The sequence below is a fragment of the Silurus meridionalis genome, chromosome 20 (genome assembly GCF_014805685.1).
Source record: "Silurus meridionalis isolate SWU-2019-XX chromosome 20, ASM1480568v1, whole genome shotgun sequence".
In the NCBI taxonomy this organism is placed as follows: Eukaryota; Metazoa; Chordata; class Actinopteri; order Siluriformes; family Siluridae; genus Silurus; species Silurus meridionalis.
The window spans coordinates 6,463,428-6,482,631 of NC_060903.1; the positions used below are offsets into that span (position 1 = coordinate 6,463,428).

General features: G+C 37.2%; 1 protein-coding gene across 1 annotated transcript in view; it reads right to left on the minus strand.

Annotated features, from left to right (window-relative positions):
• The window catches only part of LOC124403188 (potassium/sodium hyperpolarization-activated cyclic nucleotide-gated channel 2-like), a 58,649-nt gene that overhangs the window by 12,925 nt on the left and 26,520 nt on the right, over positions 1–19,204 (minus strand). The window contains exon 4 of the mRNA XM_046876823.1: positions 18,653–18,871. Coding sequence (XP_046732779.1) covers positions 18,653–18,871 — 219 coding nt within the window. The remainder of the gene's footprint in view (positions 1–18,652; positions 18,872–19,204) is intronic.

The following is a 19,204-nucleotide window of genomic DNA, read 5'->3' on the forward strand; positions in this document are numbered from 1 at the left end:
ACTTGGTGTGACTACCTTTTGGCTTTTAATTTGTCCAATTGCACAAAGTCCAGGATTCAGGGGCAAAGGGTAGTCATTTTTGTTTTATACAACAGAGAGATTACTATGAAAAGATGACTAGAATGACTAATAATACAGTATTATACCTACATAATATTCAGAATTGTGCATTAAATGATAAAAGAATAATTGATCACACACTACATTATCCCACAGACTCTATTACAATATAAAATGGTTTCGCTCCAGTACCTGTGTCCGTGTTACCCTCTGGATGTTCCTGATAATAGTTATATCAGTAACTGATTTATAATAGTGTTTAATCTTAAGGCTACAGAGAAAAAAAAAAGAAAAGAAACTTGGCAACACAAACACTAAGGACACAGAAAATAGCCCCTGGAAATGGAGAGCCTATTGCAGTGGCTTCTCACTGTGCACTGAGGGAGTGATTGTGATTGAGCAACGGGACATATCTATAGCGAGGACAGCATGACTATTCCAAAATGCCTCGATTGTGACCTTCAGTGTTACATCCTAATCATTCAATTGGGAAAAAGCAAGAGACAGGGGGAAGGTGAGAATTGAGACAAAGAAGGGAAAGAGAAGTGGCCCTGGAGGCTAAATGTCTGGGTGTGAATAATTGAAAAGAGAAAAGATTCCCTACAGCTTCAAGCATCAAACTATTTATTTCCCCCTGAAGGGCCACAACACATATTTTCCCTTATTGAAGGTGTAACAGTGACATAATCTATATTTGTATCTGCAAATTGCCCAAATATCATCATCTGTATTCGAAACCAAAGTGGGCATGACCTATTCTTTTTTTAAATATGAACCTTATTTTATGGAACTCCTCTGAAACTGAAATATTAGTATTATGTATGAATTCTGGCTCTAGCAGTTCCTCAACCTCAGCTACATCACTCGAGTTCATGCATGAAATCACGTCCCAATCCCCTATAGTGCCTCGAATACTAACAACATTTTTTAACATAAACTGTTCATAGAAAGGATTAAATAGTTGACGGTCATTTGCACTGTGACTTGTCCTGAGATTATACAACGATATACAACGGTGCTGTTGCGACGCTAAAAATACTCGCTTGTCTGTTGGAAAAGGTCACAGAAGAAAAGAAATAATTTTGTTTGACAAGGTTTTGTTCGCTCCCTTTCAACGACGCAGCGTTTTTTTTCTCTGTGAGATTTTTCAGAAGCCTGCCATTTTTTTTGGAATATGTCAGAGGCTGAACCCATATTCCCATTGTGCAGTTTTGACTCGCTTTGCTGCATCCTGTTTCATAAAATGTTCTAATCCAAAACAAAACACCTCAGCCATCATGCAGCAGCTAAAGTGGAGAGAATGCCAGGCAGTATGTCTTGCTAAGTAGATAAACTTACAGCAGGGGCTCTGTGTGTGTGTGTGTGTGTGTGTGTGTGTGTGTGTGTGTGTGTGTGTGTGTGTGTGTGTGTGCTCACTAGCAACAGCATGTTGACTCTCCTGCAGCTCTGTCGCAGTGCCCTCCTGCTGCAAGTAAAGTTTGACTAATTTGAGGTTGGGAACAGGCATCTCAGTGCATGGTCAATTGGGAGGTGCTTAATTCAGCCGTCTGATTTAGCCATAAAATGGTTCATTAAATTACCAACAGCACCTTCGCTGCTGGCAGACGTGGCTGAGCCGAAATCTGCCCCAGAGCTACAGTGAGGAAAATAAGTATTTGAACACCCAGGTGTTCAGGTGTTCAAATACTTATTTGCAGCTGTATCATACAAATAAATAGTTAAAAAATCATATATTGTGATTTCTGTATTTTTTTTTAGATTATGTCTCTCAAAGTGGACATGCACCTACGATGACAATTTCAGACCCCTTCATGATTTCTAAGTTGGAGAACTTGCAGAATAGCAGGGTGTTCAAATACTTATTTTCCTCACTGTATGTGCCAAACTATTCCTAACCTGTACTTCAGATCTGAAGTTAAAGTCGTCTGTGTCGCTGAAACCCTCTAAAGCCGGGAAGTATTTTAATTCTGTCATTAGAATAAAACTGGAGCAAATTGAAGCAGTATAATATGAGATTATGTTTTACTAAAGATGAAGGCAACATCCAGACATTTTCTTGCCTGCTAAAGGGCTGGACCAGGCAACAGGTTATTCAGTTCTCCACAAAAAAAAGTAGAACATATCCATTCAAAAATGCACTTAGGTAAAAGTAACTCCTTTTGAATGTACATATTACAAATGATTTTTTAAATGATGAAATAAAGTAAATATACTTTTTAAGCAACTACACCATTATGCAGTCTGGAAATTTACCATTTGACGAGATGGTAAATCTTTCATTCAAGGTTCTGGTCACATACTTGTTAGAGCAAATGTTATTTTCTTAGTTACTTATCCCACAGAAAACATTCTACCTATAATTCAATGGAATCTGATTAAAAAAATAACATAGTACATCTACTTAAAAAAATATAGGGATATATTAAATCAGGCATATATTAGTACTAATTATATTATATATCAGGGCTATATTATCACTAATAAAAACATTTCTGTGCAGTACACTATATGGACAAAATTCTGGGACACCTGCCCTTTTCAGCCATGTGTAATTTCTCCCCAAACTGATACCACAACGCTGGAGGCACACAATTGTATACAATGTCTTTGGAGGCGGAAGCATTCAATTTCTCCTGCACTTGAACTACGAGACCCAAACCTGTTCCAGCATGGCAATGACCCTGTGCATAAAGTAAGCCCCATGAAGATATGGTTCAATGGATTGAAGTGGAAAATCTTCAGTGGCCTGCTATAGAGCTGTGACCTCAACCCTATTGAACACGTTTGGGATAAATTGAAATGCTGACCCTACTGATCAGATTTGCCTTCGCCGGGCCTTTTCTCCTTATCAGTACTTTACTTTAATAACACCTTTGTAGCTGAATGAACACAAATCTCCACAAGCACTCCAAAATCTAGTGGAAACACCTTTCCAGAAGAATGGAGGGTATTATTACTGCAAATTCAGACTAAATATGGAATGGAAGATGGGCAAAAAGCACCAACAAATCTTATGGCTAGGTGTTTATAAACTTTTGTATAGTGTATATACGGCAACTGTACAATATTTCTTAATGAAAATAGAATTGATGCCAGTCTAACCAGGCATTACCAAAGAACACAAGCCAGTTTAGTTAAATATAGCCATGTTAATGTTGGCAAATTAGTAAATATCACCGTAAAATGCTTTCTTATTTTAGAGACCTTTATACCTTCAAAAGCGACAGATCAGACACCCCAGTGAGTCTTTGTTAGCTCCATCATATTGAATATTTTTCTAATCTAGGAGCATACGTCCTCATATTCCACCGCAGCCTGGTAAAGTTCCAAAAACAGATGCACATGTACGCTTTGAAAAGTCTTTTTGAAAGTTTTTTGTCGCTCTTAGATGTAATTACAAAAGAGTACAAGTATTGAACATTCCAAAACACAATAAATCCAGTAAGAAAAGTACAATTGGGCATAATTTTCCATCTCTAGTCATTACAGTGGCAGCCTTCTGGCTATTATATTAGAACTGTTTCTAAATAATGCAGTTGTGGTCCTTTCTAATCATATGAATATTGGCGTTTACCCATCCCTCCCGCCCCCTCGACTCCCTTGCCTCAAGCATTTGGAGTCTGATGACTTCTATGGTTTATTCTTCTCAATACATCTTGCTTATGGACAGACAGTTATGCACCATCTCGGATTCACAGCTTTATGTATGCATCATCGATATATTGCTCTCCTTAATGTTTGCTTTGCCCATAATATGACCAGAGCAACTACAAATATATATGCAGTAGTTATGGATATTATAGTGCTGTCTCTAAATAATGTAGTTGTAGTCCTTGCTATTATATTTTAGGAATGGTAGGATTCAGCGTGCATCAGCATAAAAGTTAACATTGTGATGCATAGATTTTTAAAAATGTGCATTGGATACAAGTTGTACAAATGTATCATTTGTAACATATTTGCATTGGTAAAAACTGATTTATTTATAAATAATGATTAGTAGATGCGTTATACTTTTATTATTTATAACGTGACCAATAATTTGTGACCAATATTTGATATGTAGATTGATTTCTCCTCGCTAAACTGTTTCTCAAGCACGTTCTCTCAGCACCACCGCTGCTATGTGAATATGACGTATCCCAAAACTACAGAGACCGAGACCTGAGAGTCACATAGAATAGAGATTAACATGGCAGAGGTAGAGCTGCTTCCGAGACAGAACAGGAAAAGAACATCTGGTTTTATTGAATCTTTTTTTCTTTAATTTGCACCACTATAGACACGCATTACTCAAGTGAATTGATGATTTGCTGTCTGTCTGAACCAAAGAAAAAAGTGAACTGTCTGTACTCTATTAAATTGCTTAGCATCATATTTTTCCATTGCATCATATTGCATTGAATCGCATTGTGTTTACTCAATTTGAATCGCATTGTAATAGGGGTGAATTGTAACACATTGCATCAGTAAGTGCTTCATATGTATCTTTAATGTATTGTATCATTGGCTATCGCATTGACCTCAGTTATGGAGATGCACATCCCTAATATATTATGTATATATAGCCCATATATTTGATTCTGGGGATCCCCTTTGTGTATGGTTTTGTTTTTACAATTATAAGAAATCTTTTCTGTAGATATTTGTTGGTATATTGCTGACATTCTGATAACCTGTAAATGTTCGTTCGGCCATCAAATTAAAACCAATATTTATTTGGTATATGTTTAACCAGAGTGACTGGCAATTAAACTAAGGGTCAAGGACCAAGTCACTGATAGACCAGAGTCCAACCATTGCATCCACATCATCCTGTGCAGTATATAAAGCCAGAGGTCCTTAAGGAAGTCTACATTCTATTTTAGCATTCTCATCAAGCCATGCTTTTCATGCATATGTTTGCACAACAAACAAAAGATGAGCTGCCTGCAGTATCCTCTTTCCAGTTCAATGCCATTGTATAATGTTAGACCTGCAGTACACTGACACAAAGCATAGGACCCATTACATCAGTAGCCTATAGAAACATTCTGTAACCTCATATTCTTCGCATGGATAAGCAAATACGCTGCTTCTGAAGTATAAAGCATGTAAAATGACACGCTGTCCAGTCCCTGGAACAGATACCTTTGGTGCAGTGCACATCCAAGCTGATCTGAGGTGAAACTGAGACCTCCAATCAGCTCTTTCAGTTGGACCAGAGACTGGACTACACAAAAAAACAAACCAAAACACTTAATAAAATGTCCCAAAAATTCAAATCACGAGTTCAAATCACAGCCACACCAACGTGCCACTTCTTGGCCCCTGAAAAAGATTCTTAATCCGATAGCTGCATGAATTAAGTAAATGTAAGTCACTAGATGTTAATATCAATGTTCATTGCTTTCATTTGAGCAGAATAAAATGAAGCTGTTGATCATATTCCGAATAGGGGAAAAAAAAAAAATGAACTGAGTGATTCCTTCACCTTGTGTTTGCGAATTTGACTTATTTGTAACATGAAGAACTCAATAGCTCTGTACATGACACAGAAATGATTAGTTCAATTCCCAAGTCTTGTGGTCGGAATTGTTCGTTTCTGTTTCCTGTACAGAGCCTGTACGTCTGTCAAATGACAAAAGAATAAATGGCTGGGACCAGAAAATTTAAACTATTTCCATAACCTATAACAGATGTAACCCTTGTCTAAACCTTAGATTTTTTTGCATTGTGATTATTTCATGGCGTAGAAAATGAACATCAATAAACACTGTAATTACTCACTGTAACTGAGCTAAGCAAAGTACCATAGCCATTGTTAAATAAACCAGGGTAGGTTGAAGATCAATTCACTATAGGATGCATATTTTTAGCCGGGTGCAGACAAGAATAATGGTGAGGCGCCGTATTAGATAAACGGCCAGAGACGAGGGGAAAATGGAGGTGATAAGCGATAAGGAGCAGGAGCAATGCGGCAGAAGACAAACGACTGCTGGGGCTTTAGTAGTGAAGAGAAAGAGAGAAAATCATTCTTCAAGCTTGGCTCTTTAGACTGTACCAGTTTTGCAGCTACATTTGCAAAAGCCCAGCAGAGCTACAGATGGAGTTTACAATGTGCTTCACTTACTGCACCAATCTGCCAGATGTGGCTCGCTCAGCTAGTCATAGTTTGGAGTAAAAAAAAAAAAAGCTAGCAAAAAACATTTTGTATATACATTTTATATAATGTTTTGTACCTGTATGTATATATATATATATACAGTTTAGGCATAACATTGACATTATAACATTATGACCAGTGAAGTGAATAACACTGATTATCTTTTCATCATGGCACCTGTTAGTGGTGGGATTTAATATGCAGCACATTTTGTCATTAAATGTGATGTGTTAAAAGCAGGAGCTACTAGGCTGGTGGTCATAATGTAATGCCTGATCGGCATGAAATCCATGAAAAGAAATGCACATCATGTACTCAGCTTTCTTTGAGAACTAAATCTTTCTGCTGGAGAAGTTGCAAAATGTCAGTGTAAAAAAAAAGTAGGTAGTTCTACTTTATTCAAATCTTCTTGGCACATCAAACAAAGCTGTAGGCTGTGATGTAAATTAAGAGCGGGTTTTAGTTTGAGGAAGGTGCTATAAGATGTTTGTGTGTAGGAACGACAGATGAAGACTCATTAATGAGTCTGGCTTTCTCGCCCTTTTTTTTTTTACAATCCAATCTGTTTCTCCATCTTCTAGATTTACTACAGGCATTTAGCATTGTTTTATAGAGGCTATAAAATTAGCAGATAGCACACACACACACACACACACACACACACACACACACACACACACACGTGCCTGCATGCACGCACGCAAACATACACAATCAGTGGTCTGCACAATCGCACCCAGAAATTCTAATGCAAACACTCAGACACACACACACACACACACACACACACACACTGCCAACCAGAACTAAAGCAGCACAGCTGAGTAGGTCAGATGCCTGAAGGAATCGCACACAGTAGACACAATCATTTAGTGCACCATATGCAGGGGGACGTGAGGACTGTTTTTGTGTCATAGAGCATCTTCAGGCTCTGAACGACTCGACATATCATGTCTCAATACTTTGACTTATTGCCTGAATACTTTCACTCTTTTTTAGTTGGTTAGAAAAAATAGTGCCTGTGCTCTCCCTTTGAAAGCATTTCTAAAAATTATGTATGCATTCTGTAGACCCTTAAATCACCGACTTCCAAATAATCATTAAAATAAATAAATAAATAAATAAAATATTATATATATATATATATATATATATATATATATATATATATATATATATATATATATATATATATATATCAGATTTTTGAAGCAATTCTGATGAATTGAGAAGACAGATGTAATTTCTAGTCATATAGAAACATAAGAAATGTTGATTGATATTAATTTGTGTGTGTGTGTATATATATATATATATATATATATATATATATATATATATATATATATATATATAAAACAACAGCAATGCACAAGAATGAATTAGGTTGTGTCAAGTTATATAATATTGTGTGTTTTGTATTATATAGTAAGTTGTATTATTATTTGTTATGTTTTTGTGTGTTTGTTCAGTGGTGTTGAGTCATGTCACCCCCACCAGGCATAACATTATGACCAGGGATGTACAGTATTTATGACATGTATTTAAAATAAGTAAAAAAAAAAAAAAGTTTTTTGTCATTTGTATTTGAAGTTGTATTTGTAGTTGTAGAAAATGGCTTTATATTTTGTATCCAAACTTACTTTAGTTTTGTATTTTTTAAATACTGTAAAACACTATAAAATGCAGCCTCTAATTGGTGCCTTCTCAGTAGTTTATCCAGACTTGTTGAGATCGGAACAAAAAATTGATCTATATGGAAGAAGGTGGTGAAGGTAAGAAATGTGCAGGTCCGATGGTTGATGATTAAATATATGATTTGATTATATTAATCATATTACATATTTTGCATACCATTGCATGAATGACTGCTTGACACATATTATTATATTTATGATTAACAACCAAATGATTAATTAGTTAGAAACTAGTTGCAACTAAGAAACCCTTCAGATGTCTGCTTATGAATGATTTGTTTGACATTGAGTCATTGTTGCTGAAGCAAAGTAGCTCTTCGTTACCAAACACTAGGTAACTAGATTAGAGTCACTGACTAAGAATCTAGAATTCTGAGTTATTCGGAAAGGATTTGAGCGAGTTTGACGAGGGCCAGATTGTAATGTCTAGACGACTGGGTCAGAACATCTCCAAAAACTGCAGTTCTTGTAGGCTGTTCCTGCTCTGCATTTTTTAGTATCTATCAAAAGTGGTCCAAGGAATAAACACTGGTGAACAGGATACAGGGTCATGGACAACCAATGCTCATTGATGCATGTGGGGAGTGAAGGCTGGACCGGACTGTGTGCTCCGATCCAACAGATGAACTACTGTAACTCAAATTTCAATGAAGATAGGGTTTACAATGGTGGGAGTGGAAGATCTTGATTTCCCTGCTGTAGAGCTCTGACCTCAACCTTATTGAACACCTTTGGGATGAATTGGAATGCTGAATGCACCCCAGGCCTCCTCACCTCACATACATCATTTCCTGACTTTACTAACGCCCTTGTAGCTGAATGATCACAAATCTTCACAAGCACACTCCAAAATCTGATGAAACACCTTCCTAGAAGAGTGGAGGTTATTGTAACAGCAAAAGGGAACTAAATGTGGAATGGGATGTTTCGAAAAGCATGTACAAATATTATGATCAGGTGTACCACAAAATGTAACCCATATAAATGTGTCCAAAGTCTCAGTTTTTGGAAAACCCATGATGGTGTGAAACATCCTCACTGTCGTTGCAGCTTTTGTATTTGAAAATGTGATGTATTGCAGCATGAGCTAATGTAAGACGAGTCGTTGTTTGGCTCATAGTGGGATGGGAAATGCCAGACCTGTCTCCAATTTCTCATCGAAAAGGATTTGTGGGGAGTTTTGTTTTCTGTGGTCCTTAAAAAACATCTTCTGCCCTGCACACAGCCGGGTGTGCCAAGTCCTTGAGGGGGACGAGGAGGTCATGTCTGCAATCAATCTTTAAATGTGCCTTTCATGTGATTTTACTCCACATGGCATCTATTTGCACCTTGTTGTGCAGACTGAATACTGTAATTACTCTGTCAATTATGTTGCGGTGATTGACAAGTGGGAAGAGAACGCCTCGTAAGGAGTCTGGAGTGTGGGTAAATATGTCCACTACGAACAATAATAAGCTTAAGGACTATATAGAAACCCTACTAGATCCATGATCAGTGTTTCACTTGCTTTAATACACTGCATTGGAGGATTATTTTTACATGAAAAGGATTGATTAAACAGGATAAACGATGCACAGGATATTTATAGACCTACTCCTATGTGACTGTAGAGTCTCTTTTTGTCTGCTTCCTGTTTCAGAATTAAAGGAACACCTTTTTAAAAAGGCGCAAATCTGAACAGGTAATATTAAAACTAAAAATAAAAAAAGGAACGCTGAACAGTTGCTATTCTCTGTCAGGCAGCGTTTGCATTTTTTGGGTCGGAGTCACGCCATCAAAGAGGAACCGCACCAATATATTCCCTCGTGTGATGTCGTAGTGGCACAAAAGAGACAGGATTACGGCTCACGGCGCTGAAAGGAAATCTACGGCTGAAAATGTCTACGGTGGAGAGGGGCTTTGATAACTTCAATTCGAATAGTCACTTTCACAATAAAGCGCTTTCAGTGGCAAAATTATTTAAAGCCGCTGTGTAAAAGTACGGCACAAAAACGCAGGCCTGCTCTTAAATGTCGCCTACAGAAACACTCTGTCCCCTTCTTTCTCTCATCAGCTTATTAAAGTACCCTCAAGGGCAGCGAACACACCATAGAAATGTGCACACACACACACACACACACACACACACACACACACACACACACACACATACACAATTACATAGTGTATATCACCTTCAAAAGGACGCGAGCAGAACACTGGTTTGCTGCCTCATCAATTTCAGCCTGTCTAGTGGGACACTGTAATTTCTTAAACACACGCAAACACACAAACACACACCCAGATGATCCCACATAGTGCTCACACCAAAGTCTACATGCACACACAATATTACACAACCCCTGCTTCTGATCTGAGCTGACTCTAACTGCAAACTGCACATCACTAAATAGGTCATACGGGTAGTAGGCTCAAATCATCGCACTTTCACAGACATACATGCTTCGACTGCAGCTTTTTGATTTCACTGCTAACATGTAAACACGAGCACATTAGCAGACAGACACCAATAAAGTTAATTCGTTGACGGAAAATATTTCATCAGGAATAATACTTAATGTAGGCCAATGAGACCACAGTCCCGCCCACATGATTTCTATTGGCTCACAAGAGAAAAGAATTCACAGGTCCTTTACTTATCAGGGAATCAGTTTTTCCAACACAGAGCCGACAACTTGTACTCACTGTGGCATAGATCACAACATACGGATGGTTGCGAGTTCGAAATCGAAATTGCAGATGAGCCAATCAACATATGACTCCTGAATGAGTGACAGTCGCACAGGAGTTTCAAATTCTCCACTCCTGGAAGCCCCGCCCACTTTAATTCACACGATACTTGGAAAACATTACACATAAGTATATGGTGAACGTCAGAGAGATGTTTAAAAGGATTCTGATCTCATTTTTTTTTACATACAAAACATGACACACGAACAAATGAGTAAAAGGAATACAATCTTTAATGGTAATGGCTAGACAGTGTAGATGTGTTTATACAGTGTGGTCAAGGCTGCCATCGTCTCGAGTGACCTTGGGTGTATGTACTATATATTCAGGGTTTTACAGTCACCACCAACATATTTTAAGTTTATGTTTTTGGAATACACAAATAACAAAGTCTAACCCTATACATATACACATACAATACAGTTTTTAATTGTGAAAAGACTATATAATAACTGTATTGCATAATACCGCATCAGGGTTATTAATGTTGTTATTCACCTATCTCCTTTTACAAGCACATAGGTGTTAGGGTAATTAGGGTAATAAATGCATATAGTGGATTTCTTTTCCACTTCATGCTATCCTTTAGACCTTCTGCCATTTTATTTACATTCACAGCATTTGGCAGATCCCTAATCGAGCACAACTTACAGTTATCTTTTTTATAAGTCTTTGATGGTTAGAGGCCTCACCTAGTGGCACAGCAGTGGCAGCTTGGTGTTGCTCAGATTTGAACTCACAACCTTCTGATCAGAAGTCCTACATCATAACCACTGATATACTACTTCCCCTACTTCATGTGTACCTCAACAAAGAACTGAACTGAACTGAACTCTCTCACACACACACACACACACACACACACACACACTTCGCACACCCATGTCTTCAGTACCACTTATATCACATCACTTCATTACCATAAACTGTCTACATGCCGTTTTTGCACATCTTTCCTGGATTGCTGCTATTTGCTCTTTTACACAACATTTTGTTTACATTTTTGCTACTGTTCACTTTGTCTCTTTACAACAGGTTTTATTTTGTGTTTTGTGTATTGTCTTGCACTGTCTTGTGTTGTCTTTGCACCGTTTACACCAGGTTGCACACGATGCACTTTATGTGCACTTTCTGTAATTGTTGTTGTATAGAGCATTAGGGTTCTGGAGGAACGTTGTTTCATTTCACTGTGTACTGCGTCAGCTATATATGGTTGAAATGACAATAAAACCTTCTTGACTCTTGACTTGACCTAATAATTCATTTCCAATCAAATTGGAGGACAAATTATTTGAATTGCAATGCATTACAACCCAACAAGCAGAACGTCTGGTCCCATGATTTCATACATCTTAAAGTCATACCCTGTGAATTCTGTCCTTTACTTGAGTGCACACTCCATCACAATAATTAACATGAACAATTAGCATTGATTAGAATGCATTTAAACGGTGAATCCTCTCAGCTTCCTGATTGGTTACAGAAGAGCGATTTGCCTGGCTTACACTTGTGTTTAAAGTTTCCTTGAGGTGGTAAACAGAGTGAGGTTATAGAGACTCATTCGATCAGTATTTGTAAAAGCAATAACTGTCTCCATGCTGTAACATTGATCACTGTGACAACTGGAAGACAAGATGGAATAAAAGCTGCTTGGGGCAGAAAAGAAAAATGGCAGCTGGTCTGTTAGCTTTGTGTACTCACAATACTCACAATACCCACAATACACACAACTTCAGTGCAGCTGAAACATTTTCTGTGTTTACACAGCTGAAGGAGGGCCAATAAAAAAACAACTAATTTTTTTTAAACTAGAAGGCTTTTCAGCCATGCTAATAGTTACCTAATTAAATATTATGATGAAGATTGATTATATAGAGCTTAGATTTTGGTTGAATTTTTGTTACTACGATAATCAGAAATGGTAACAGCATCAAGGCAACATATTGTTTCACAGGAATGAGGAAGCATGCTAAAAAAGAGTGAGGAAGTCAGCATGTCTACAAAGAGGCAGATACAAAGACAGAGACTTCATGTAGACCGAAAAACAAAAAGCGTGAGGAAGTGTATTGAGAGACACAGACGGATGCAGAGAGAGCCTCAATACAGCTTGCCAAACGTGACGTTTTGTGCAAAACCAGCATAGCAGAGAGAGAAAGAGAGAGAGAGAGAGAGAGAGAGAGAGAGAGAGAGAGAGAGAGAGAGAGAGAGAAAGAGACAGATCAAGTGAGAGAGTTGGGTAAAGAAATTGAGGAGGAATAATGAAAGTGACAGACAGACAGACAGACAGACAGACAGACAGACAGACAGACAGACAGACAGACAGACAGACAGACAGATAGATAGATAGATAGATAGATAGATAGATAGATAGATAGATAGATAGATAGATAGATAGATAGATAGATAGATAGATAGAAGGAAGGGTATGGGGGAACGACAGTAAGAGACAGCTCAATAGAGAGAGATGTATAGAGAGAGATAGATACAGAAAGTTGGAGTTACAGATAAAATTATGCAAAAGACAGAGAGAGAGAGAGACACAGGGACAGAGATTTAGTGGTTATAAGAAAGTGACGTCTTGACTGAACCGCCAGCTGCAGTGTGTACACGTGTAAGTAAAAGGCTGATGTCGTATTAATGGAGTGCAAATGAAACTCCGCTGATACGAGCGAAGAGTTTTCATAAAGCTTCATAAATAAAAGAAGTTGCAGACATTCTGGTGACGGAGGCGTGCTAAATGAAACAGCCACGTCATCTGGCTGAGTGATTAATCTGTGCAGGGCTTTATGTTGTGTGATGAACTGTGATTGTGTTTGTGCTGGGATTAAAACTGCCCCATGTTGTGGAACACATAATAAACAGAGGATTGTAAAAAAAATCTTATAGCTTTTAATGGCAACAAATCATTAGTTTGAAAATGAGCAAAACAAAACACAAAAAAAACTCCTGAGACCTTTTGTGGATTTTGAAAGCTAGACTTCAAGTGGCTTGTGAATTTTTGTGAATTTAAGTTGCATGGTGATGCTCTCAGGGAGTCTGGTTAGAAAAGTCTTTTGAAATCAGCTCATGGAATGATCTGAATCCAGATTTGAACCCCACTAGAGCTTATTTGCCTCAAATTAAACATAAACTAATTAACAAACAACGTAACTGTTCTAATACTGTACGATTTTGAACTAACTTCTAAAAAATGATTCGTTTTTAAGACTAATGAAAGCTTAATATTTTACTTTGGACCTTTTTTTGGACACACACATGAACACAAACTTTGAGCTGCACAATTAATCCTCTTTTAATCATGGGAAGTGTGTTATTAGTAAGCTTAAAAAAATCTCAAATTTAAGAACCTGGTGGATTCTTTATGCCTATAAATCTTATGTGATCCTGATACACAGAGTAACACAAATAAGCAGAAACTATATCAGCATTTTTTCTGTGTTGAGTAAGAAATTATTAAAAGATGAACAAATGGTGTCATTCTTTAAATGCTAAAAAGAATATCAATTTAAACTTCACATTACAGGGGTATCAGAGCAAGAAAACTTAAAAATAAATATTTATTATTATATGGACAATTTATTTGCACATTGTCTCACATTTAGCTCTGTAGACTGGTCACATACTGTGTACTGTATTATGTAAAGTCATGTGTAAAGGTCAGTTTGTTCTGGTAAGATTTGTGTGATCTTGTGTTTATTCATGTTGTTTTATGTAGCAACTTGGTCTTGGAGGAACCTTGTTCTTTTCACTGTGTGCTGTAATGCATATGGATGAAATGAGAATAAAGCCAGCTGACTTGACTTGGATTATTTACCAATAACAGCAGGTGATTTATTTTACCTATTAAACAGCATTTTTATTCATTAAAGAAAGTTGTATTTATATATCTATATATCATTTGTATATACACTCTGTATAACTTTTGTGCTATCTATCTATCTATCTATCTATCTATCTATCTATCTATCTATCTATCTATCTATCTATCTATCTATCTATCTATCTATCTATCTATCTATCTATCTATCTATCTATCTATCTATCTATCACTTTCATTATTCCTCCACCTTCGTTTATTACAATATTCCACTAACTGATGTACTGATGGATTGTTTGTATGGTTTGAACATCAGGTTACTGGAGTACATTGGAGGCATACTGAGCGACTGTGTATCTGATTGATGGATTGGTTGGTTTACAGGGTTGGACTGGAACAGAATATAAATAACAGTGTTAGAGTTCTAAAAGAAAAAATAAAAGTATCCGCATATAGTATCCGTTTGCAAAAGGCAGCATACCGAAAATACAGTGACTTACATATTTAAATCGATTCTTTTTGAATGCTTCTTCTAGACGAACTATTTCTGGAGCGCTTTTCTTTCATTATGCATTTTGATATACTCACTACAGAGCAGCTCCACATCCACAACTCTTATCAGCTTTAAGCAATGCTGACAATTTTGTTTGTTTGTTTGTTTGTTTTTTTTTCTCATATCTTCTCCTCTCCTTTAATTTCTCATATATAGTATATATATATATATATATATATATATATATATATATATATATATATATATATATATATATATATTTATTTATTTTATTCCCTTTCATCTAATGCATAATTTCTTAGCAGCCAATCAGGTTTACATTTCACTGCAAGTTGTAAACTACATATAACTATGTTTGTGACAAATAAAAACCTTGAATCAAAAGGTTTTCTGAATATTTACATACTGTGTTCCTAAAATCATGTAAATTTTAACTGCTTCTGGTATAAATTGCACTGCTGTGACATGATTGTAGAGTGTAAACAAAAAGCAGATATACAAGCATTTGTATAAAGTGGCTAGACTTCCTGAATAAAATCATATAATCATATAAAATATGATTCGTATGTGCTTTTCTGAACATCCCATTCCACATTTATTTTCCATTTGCTGTTATAATAACCTTCACTCTTCTGGAAAGATGTTCCACTAGATTTTGGAGTGTGCTTGTGGAGATTTGTGTTCATTCACCTACAGTCCAAGAGTATTAGTAAAGTGAGGTACTGATGTAGGGTGTGGCAGGATGAGGAGGAGTCAGTATTTCAATTTATCTCAAATGGTGTTTACTATTGTGGAGGTCAGAGCTCTTTAGCAGGCCACTCAAGACCTTCCAATCCAAACCATGTACACCATATCTTAATCGAGGTGGCTTTGTGCACAGTAGCAGTGTCATGCTGGAACAGGTTTGGGTCTCCTGGTTCAAGTAGAGGAAAAAATCGCATCCAATGACATCCAATACAATTGTGTGCTTCCAAATGTGTGGAAATAGTTTGGTTAAGAAGCACATATGACTGGAAAAATCAGGTGCCCCAATACCTTAGTCCATGTAGTGGACATCAATTACGTGACTGTAATCTTAGAATCACTGATATTGACAAATAATAGCTACTATATGTTTGTTTGGCAATTCATCATAACTGCTGGTAAGAGTTACCTTCCTGTGACAAATAAATCCTCCTTTAGGCCTCTGTAAAATACTTTTCTGTAGCTTTAATGGAACCCCCCCAAGGCCAGCAAATCTTTCTTCCAAACAATAAGACAATTTCCAGCTGTGGCTGAAGTTCCACTTAGCTCCTGCAGCCAATACATCTTTCTCTGGTGTGACTGCAAACGGCTGTAGCTTTTCTCTTATTGCCATGGACCATTCCAGTGGCTGATTGAGCGCTAGTTTCTCAACTGACACTCCAAACAACACAATAGCTCGTTTTTTCTTTTCTTTTTTGTCCTTTTCCGATGCCATGCACAGTTTGCTTCAGTTATGAATTATTGACACCACACCTCTGACAGCCTTTCATTATGCCTATATAAATTCCTATAGCTAGTTAATGCTAAATGTATAATGCAGTTACTTCAGGTATGAGTGATGTCAAGTTACATCACTCCGTTATTAATAAGGGCATTATTAGTAATATCATGGTTGCACCTAACAAACAGAGTAAATTAGAATTGTATTGATATTGACTCCTTTAGTACCAACCTCTGTGAGTTATTAAAGACATCAAATGACGCCCTTTTTTTAAATAATTAATTCGCAAATTGCTTTGGCATAAGACAAATTACAATATGAAAGACCTGTGGTTATAGGAAAAGTAAAGAGTTCATGATTTATTATACGGCAATAACAGTAATGCAGTGTTCTTTTTCCTCTTTTAACCTCGGCGGTACAGCAATGATGAGAGGTTTGTATTATTTTTTACTCATTTCCAGTTTTGTTTAATGTTGTAGGGAAATTCACTTCTCTCTTTTAGCATTTCCTCGCATCACATTTCTTCCTTAGCCTCTTTTCTCTCAACTTGTAGTTTACTGTTACGGATTAATCCCGAAGCCTCTGTCATGTGATGTAAGATGTGAAAACATGTTGGAAATAAATGTTTTATAAATCTCTCTTCACAGAAACCATCTCCATATTAATGACTTTTGTGATGAGGCACATCCAACATTAGGTACGTGTACAATTATTAGTCAAATACAAAACTCATAAACCTTTAATCAATACCTACGGACCAATCAGAATTGAGCATTCGATAGCACTGTGGTTTTATAAACTGTATAGACAAAAGTATTTGGATACCTGACATTCGCAGTAATATGTGGTTCTTTCCCAAAATGTTACCACCGATATGGAGGCACACAATTGTATAGGATGTCACTTGATGCATTTTTTTCCTCCACTGGAACCAGGTGACCCAGACCTGTTCCAGCATGCCAATGCCTCCGTGCACAGTGAGCTCTGTGAAGATATGGTTTAATAAATGAGTTGGAGTAGAAGATCTTGACTGCTCTAGAGCTCTGACCTCAACCCTATTGAACACTTTGAGGATTAATTGGAACACCGACTGAACCCCCAGCCTCCTCACCCTATATCAGTACATGACATGACTAACACCCTTGTGGCTGAATGAGCAAAAATCTCCACAAGCACCCTTCAATATCTAGTGGAACATCTTCCCACTAGAGTGGAGGTTACTATATAAGCAAAAGGAGACTGAATGAGGAACGTGTCTCAATACTTTTGTCCATATAGTGTATCCTTATTTATGCTTTCTGTATACAATTATCTATTGTTTTAGTTACTAGTAATGGATCTATGTAACCTTGCAAGATCAATATAAATGAAATAAAAAAAGGTTAGCGTAAATTCTGGACTATTATGCACCCAAATATAAGCCGCACCCACTGAATTTGACAAAGATTTTTATTTTGAACATAAATAACCTTTCCTACACTGAAACTAATGGACTTTACACAGGCTTTAACAAAAGACAGTGTCTGTTACACGGCTTGTATCTAAACAGTAGCCTACCAAGAAATGATTTGCATTTCCTGTACAGCCTGACAGCCTGAGTGAGCAGCAGGTCAAACGTCAGAGGAACATCATCCATATTTATGATGTGGTGCGGCCCGATTCAGTGGGAGCGCATCTGATTTAATATAAAGAGTTTCAATGGTTCACCTGAACCCGTTCGCAATTTTATTGGTCTAATGTTACAGGGCTCAGTTTTTTTGGCTTGAAGTTTGTGAAACCGGGAAAAACCCAGAAAAAATCCATAAATTACCCGCTTCGTTGTTTAAGCCGCGGGGTTCAAAACGTGGGAAAAAAGTAGCGGCTTATAGTCCGGAAAATATGGTACATGTGTGTGATTCGTCTTATTAATAAAAAACACTTATATTCATCCAATTTTACATTTAATTCTCTTGTTAATGATATTTTTTCAAATAAAAGTTGCAATAATATCTGCTGACAGACCTGAAAAAAAACTGTATCAAAAAAACTGTATCTAGTGGAGCATTTTACTACATTTAACTACGCTTACCAGCTGATCTTTCTCTTATACAGCAACACCCTTTCTCGTCCTACCTCCATTTCCCAATAGATAAAGAGGCATCTTTATCTTTATCGAAGTAAAAGGTAAGCAGTCTTACATCCAACGCCCGCCTCCTTTCATATCCTACATGATCGGCTTTCTTACCTTCTCCTGGTACTGTCGCCGGGAGGAGTCCAGCGACTGGATGAGAGCAGTGGCGTGGCCAATGAAGACGGCGTAGCAGGTGGCTCCGACGATCATGCTGAGCATGGTCAGCCATATGTCCGACAAGCTCTCCGGAGCCTGCCGGCCGTAACCTATACAGAGCATGTGACTCATCGCTTTAAACACGGCGAAGGAGTACAGCTCACTCCACGTGTCATTCTGCAGAGAGGAAAGACATCGAGAGAAAGCAGGAAAGAAAATGAAAAAGACTTAATACTATCCCATTATAGCCTATGTAACTGTTCTTATAGCAACAGGACTAGGTGATAAATTATAAGAAGCATAATGGATAATGAAGCTGAGAGAGGTTTTGTCACCAACAGGCTGGCTGGCTCAAACCAACCTCCATTAACCTTTAAAGTTAGCCTACATTTGACAAAATGTGTTGGATGATTAAACGTTTTCCGGGGAATGAACCTGAATGCACATGATGAAGTGTGAACAAATGTTGCATCATTTCGAGAGGGGAAAAAACAACAGTGAGAAGCTTTT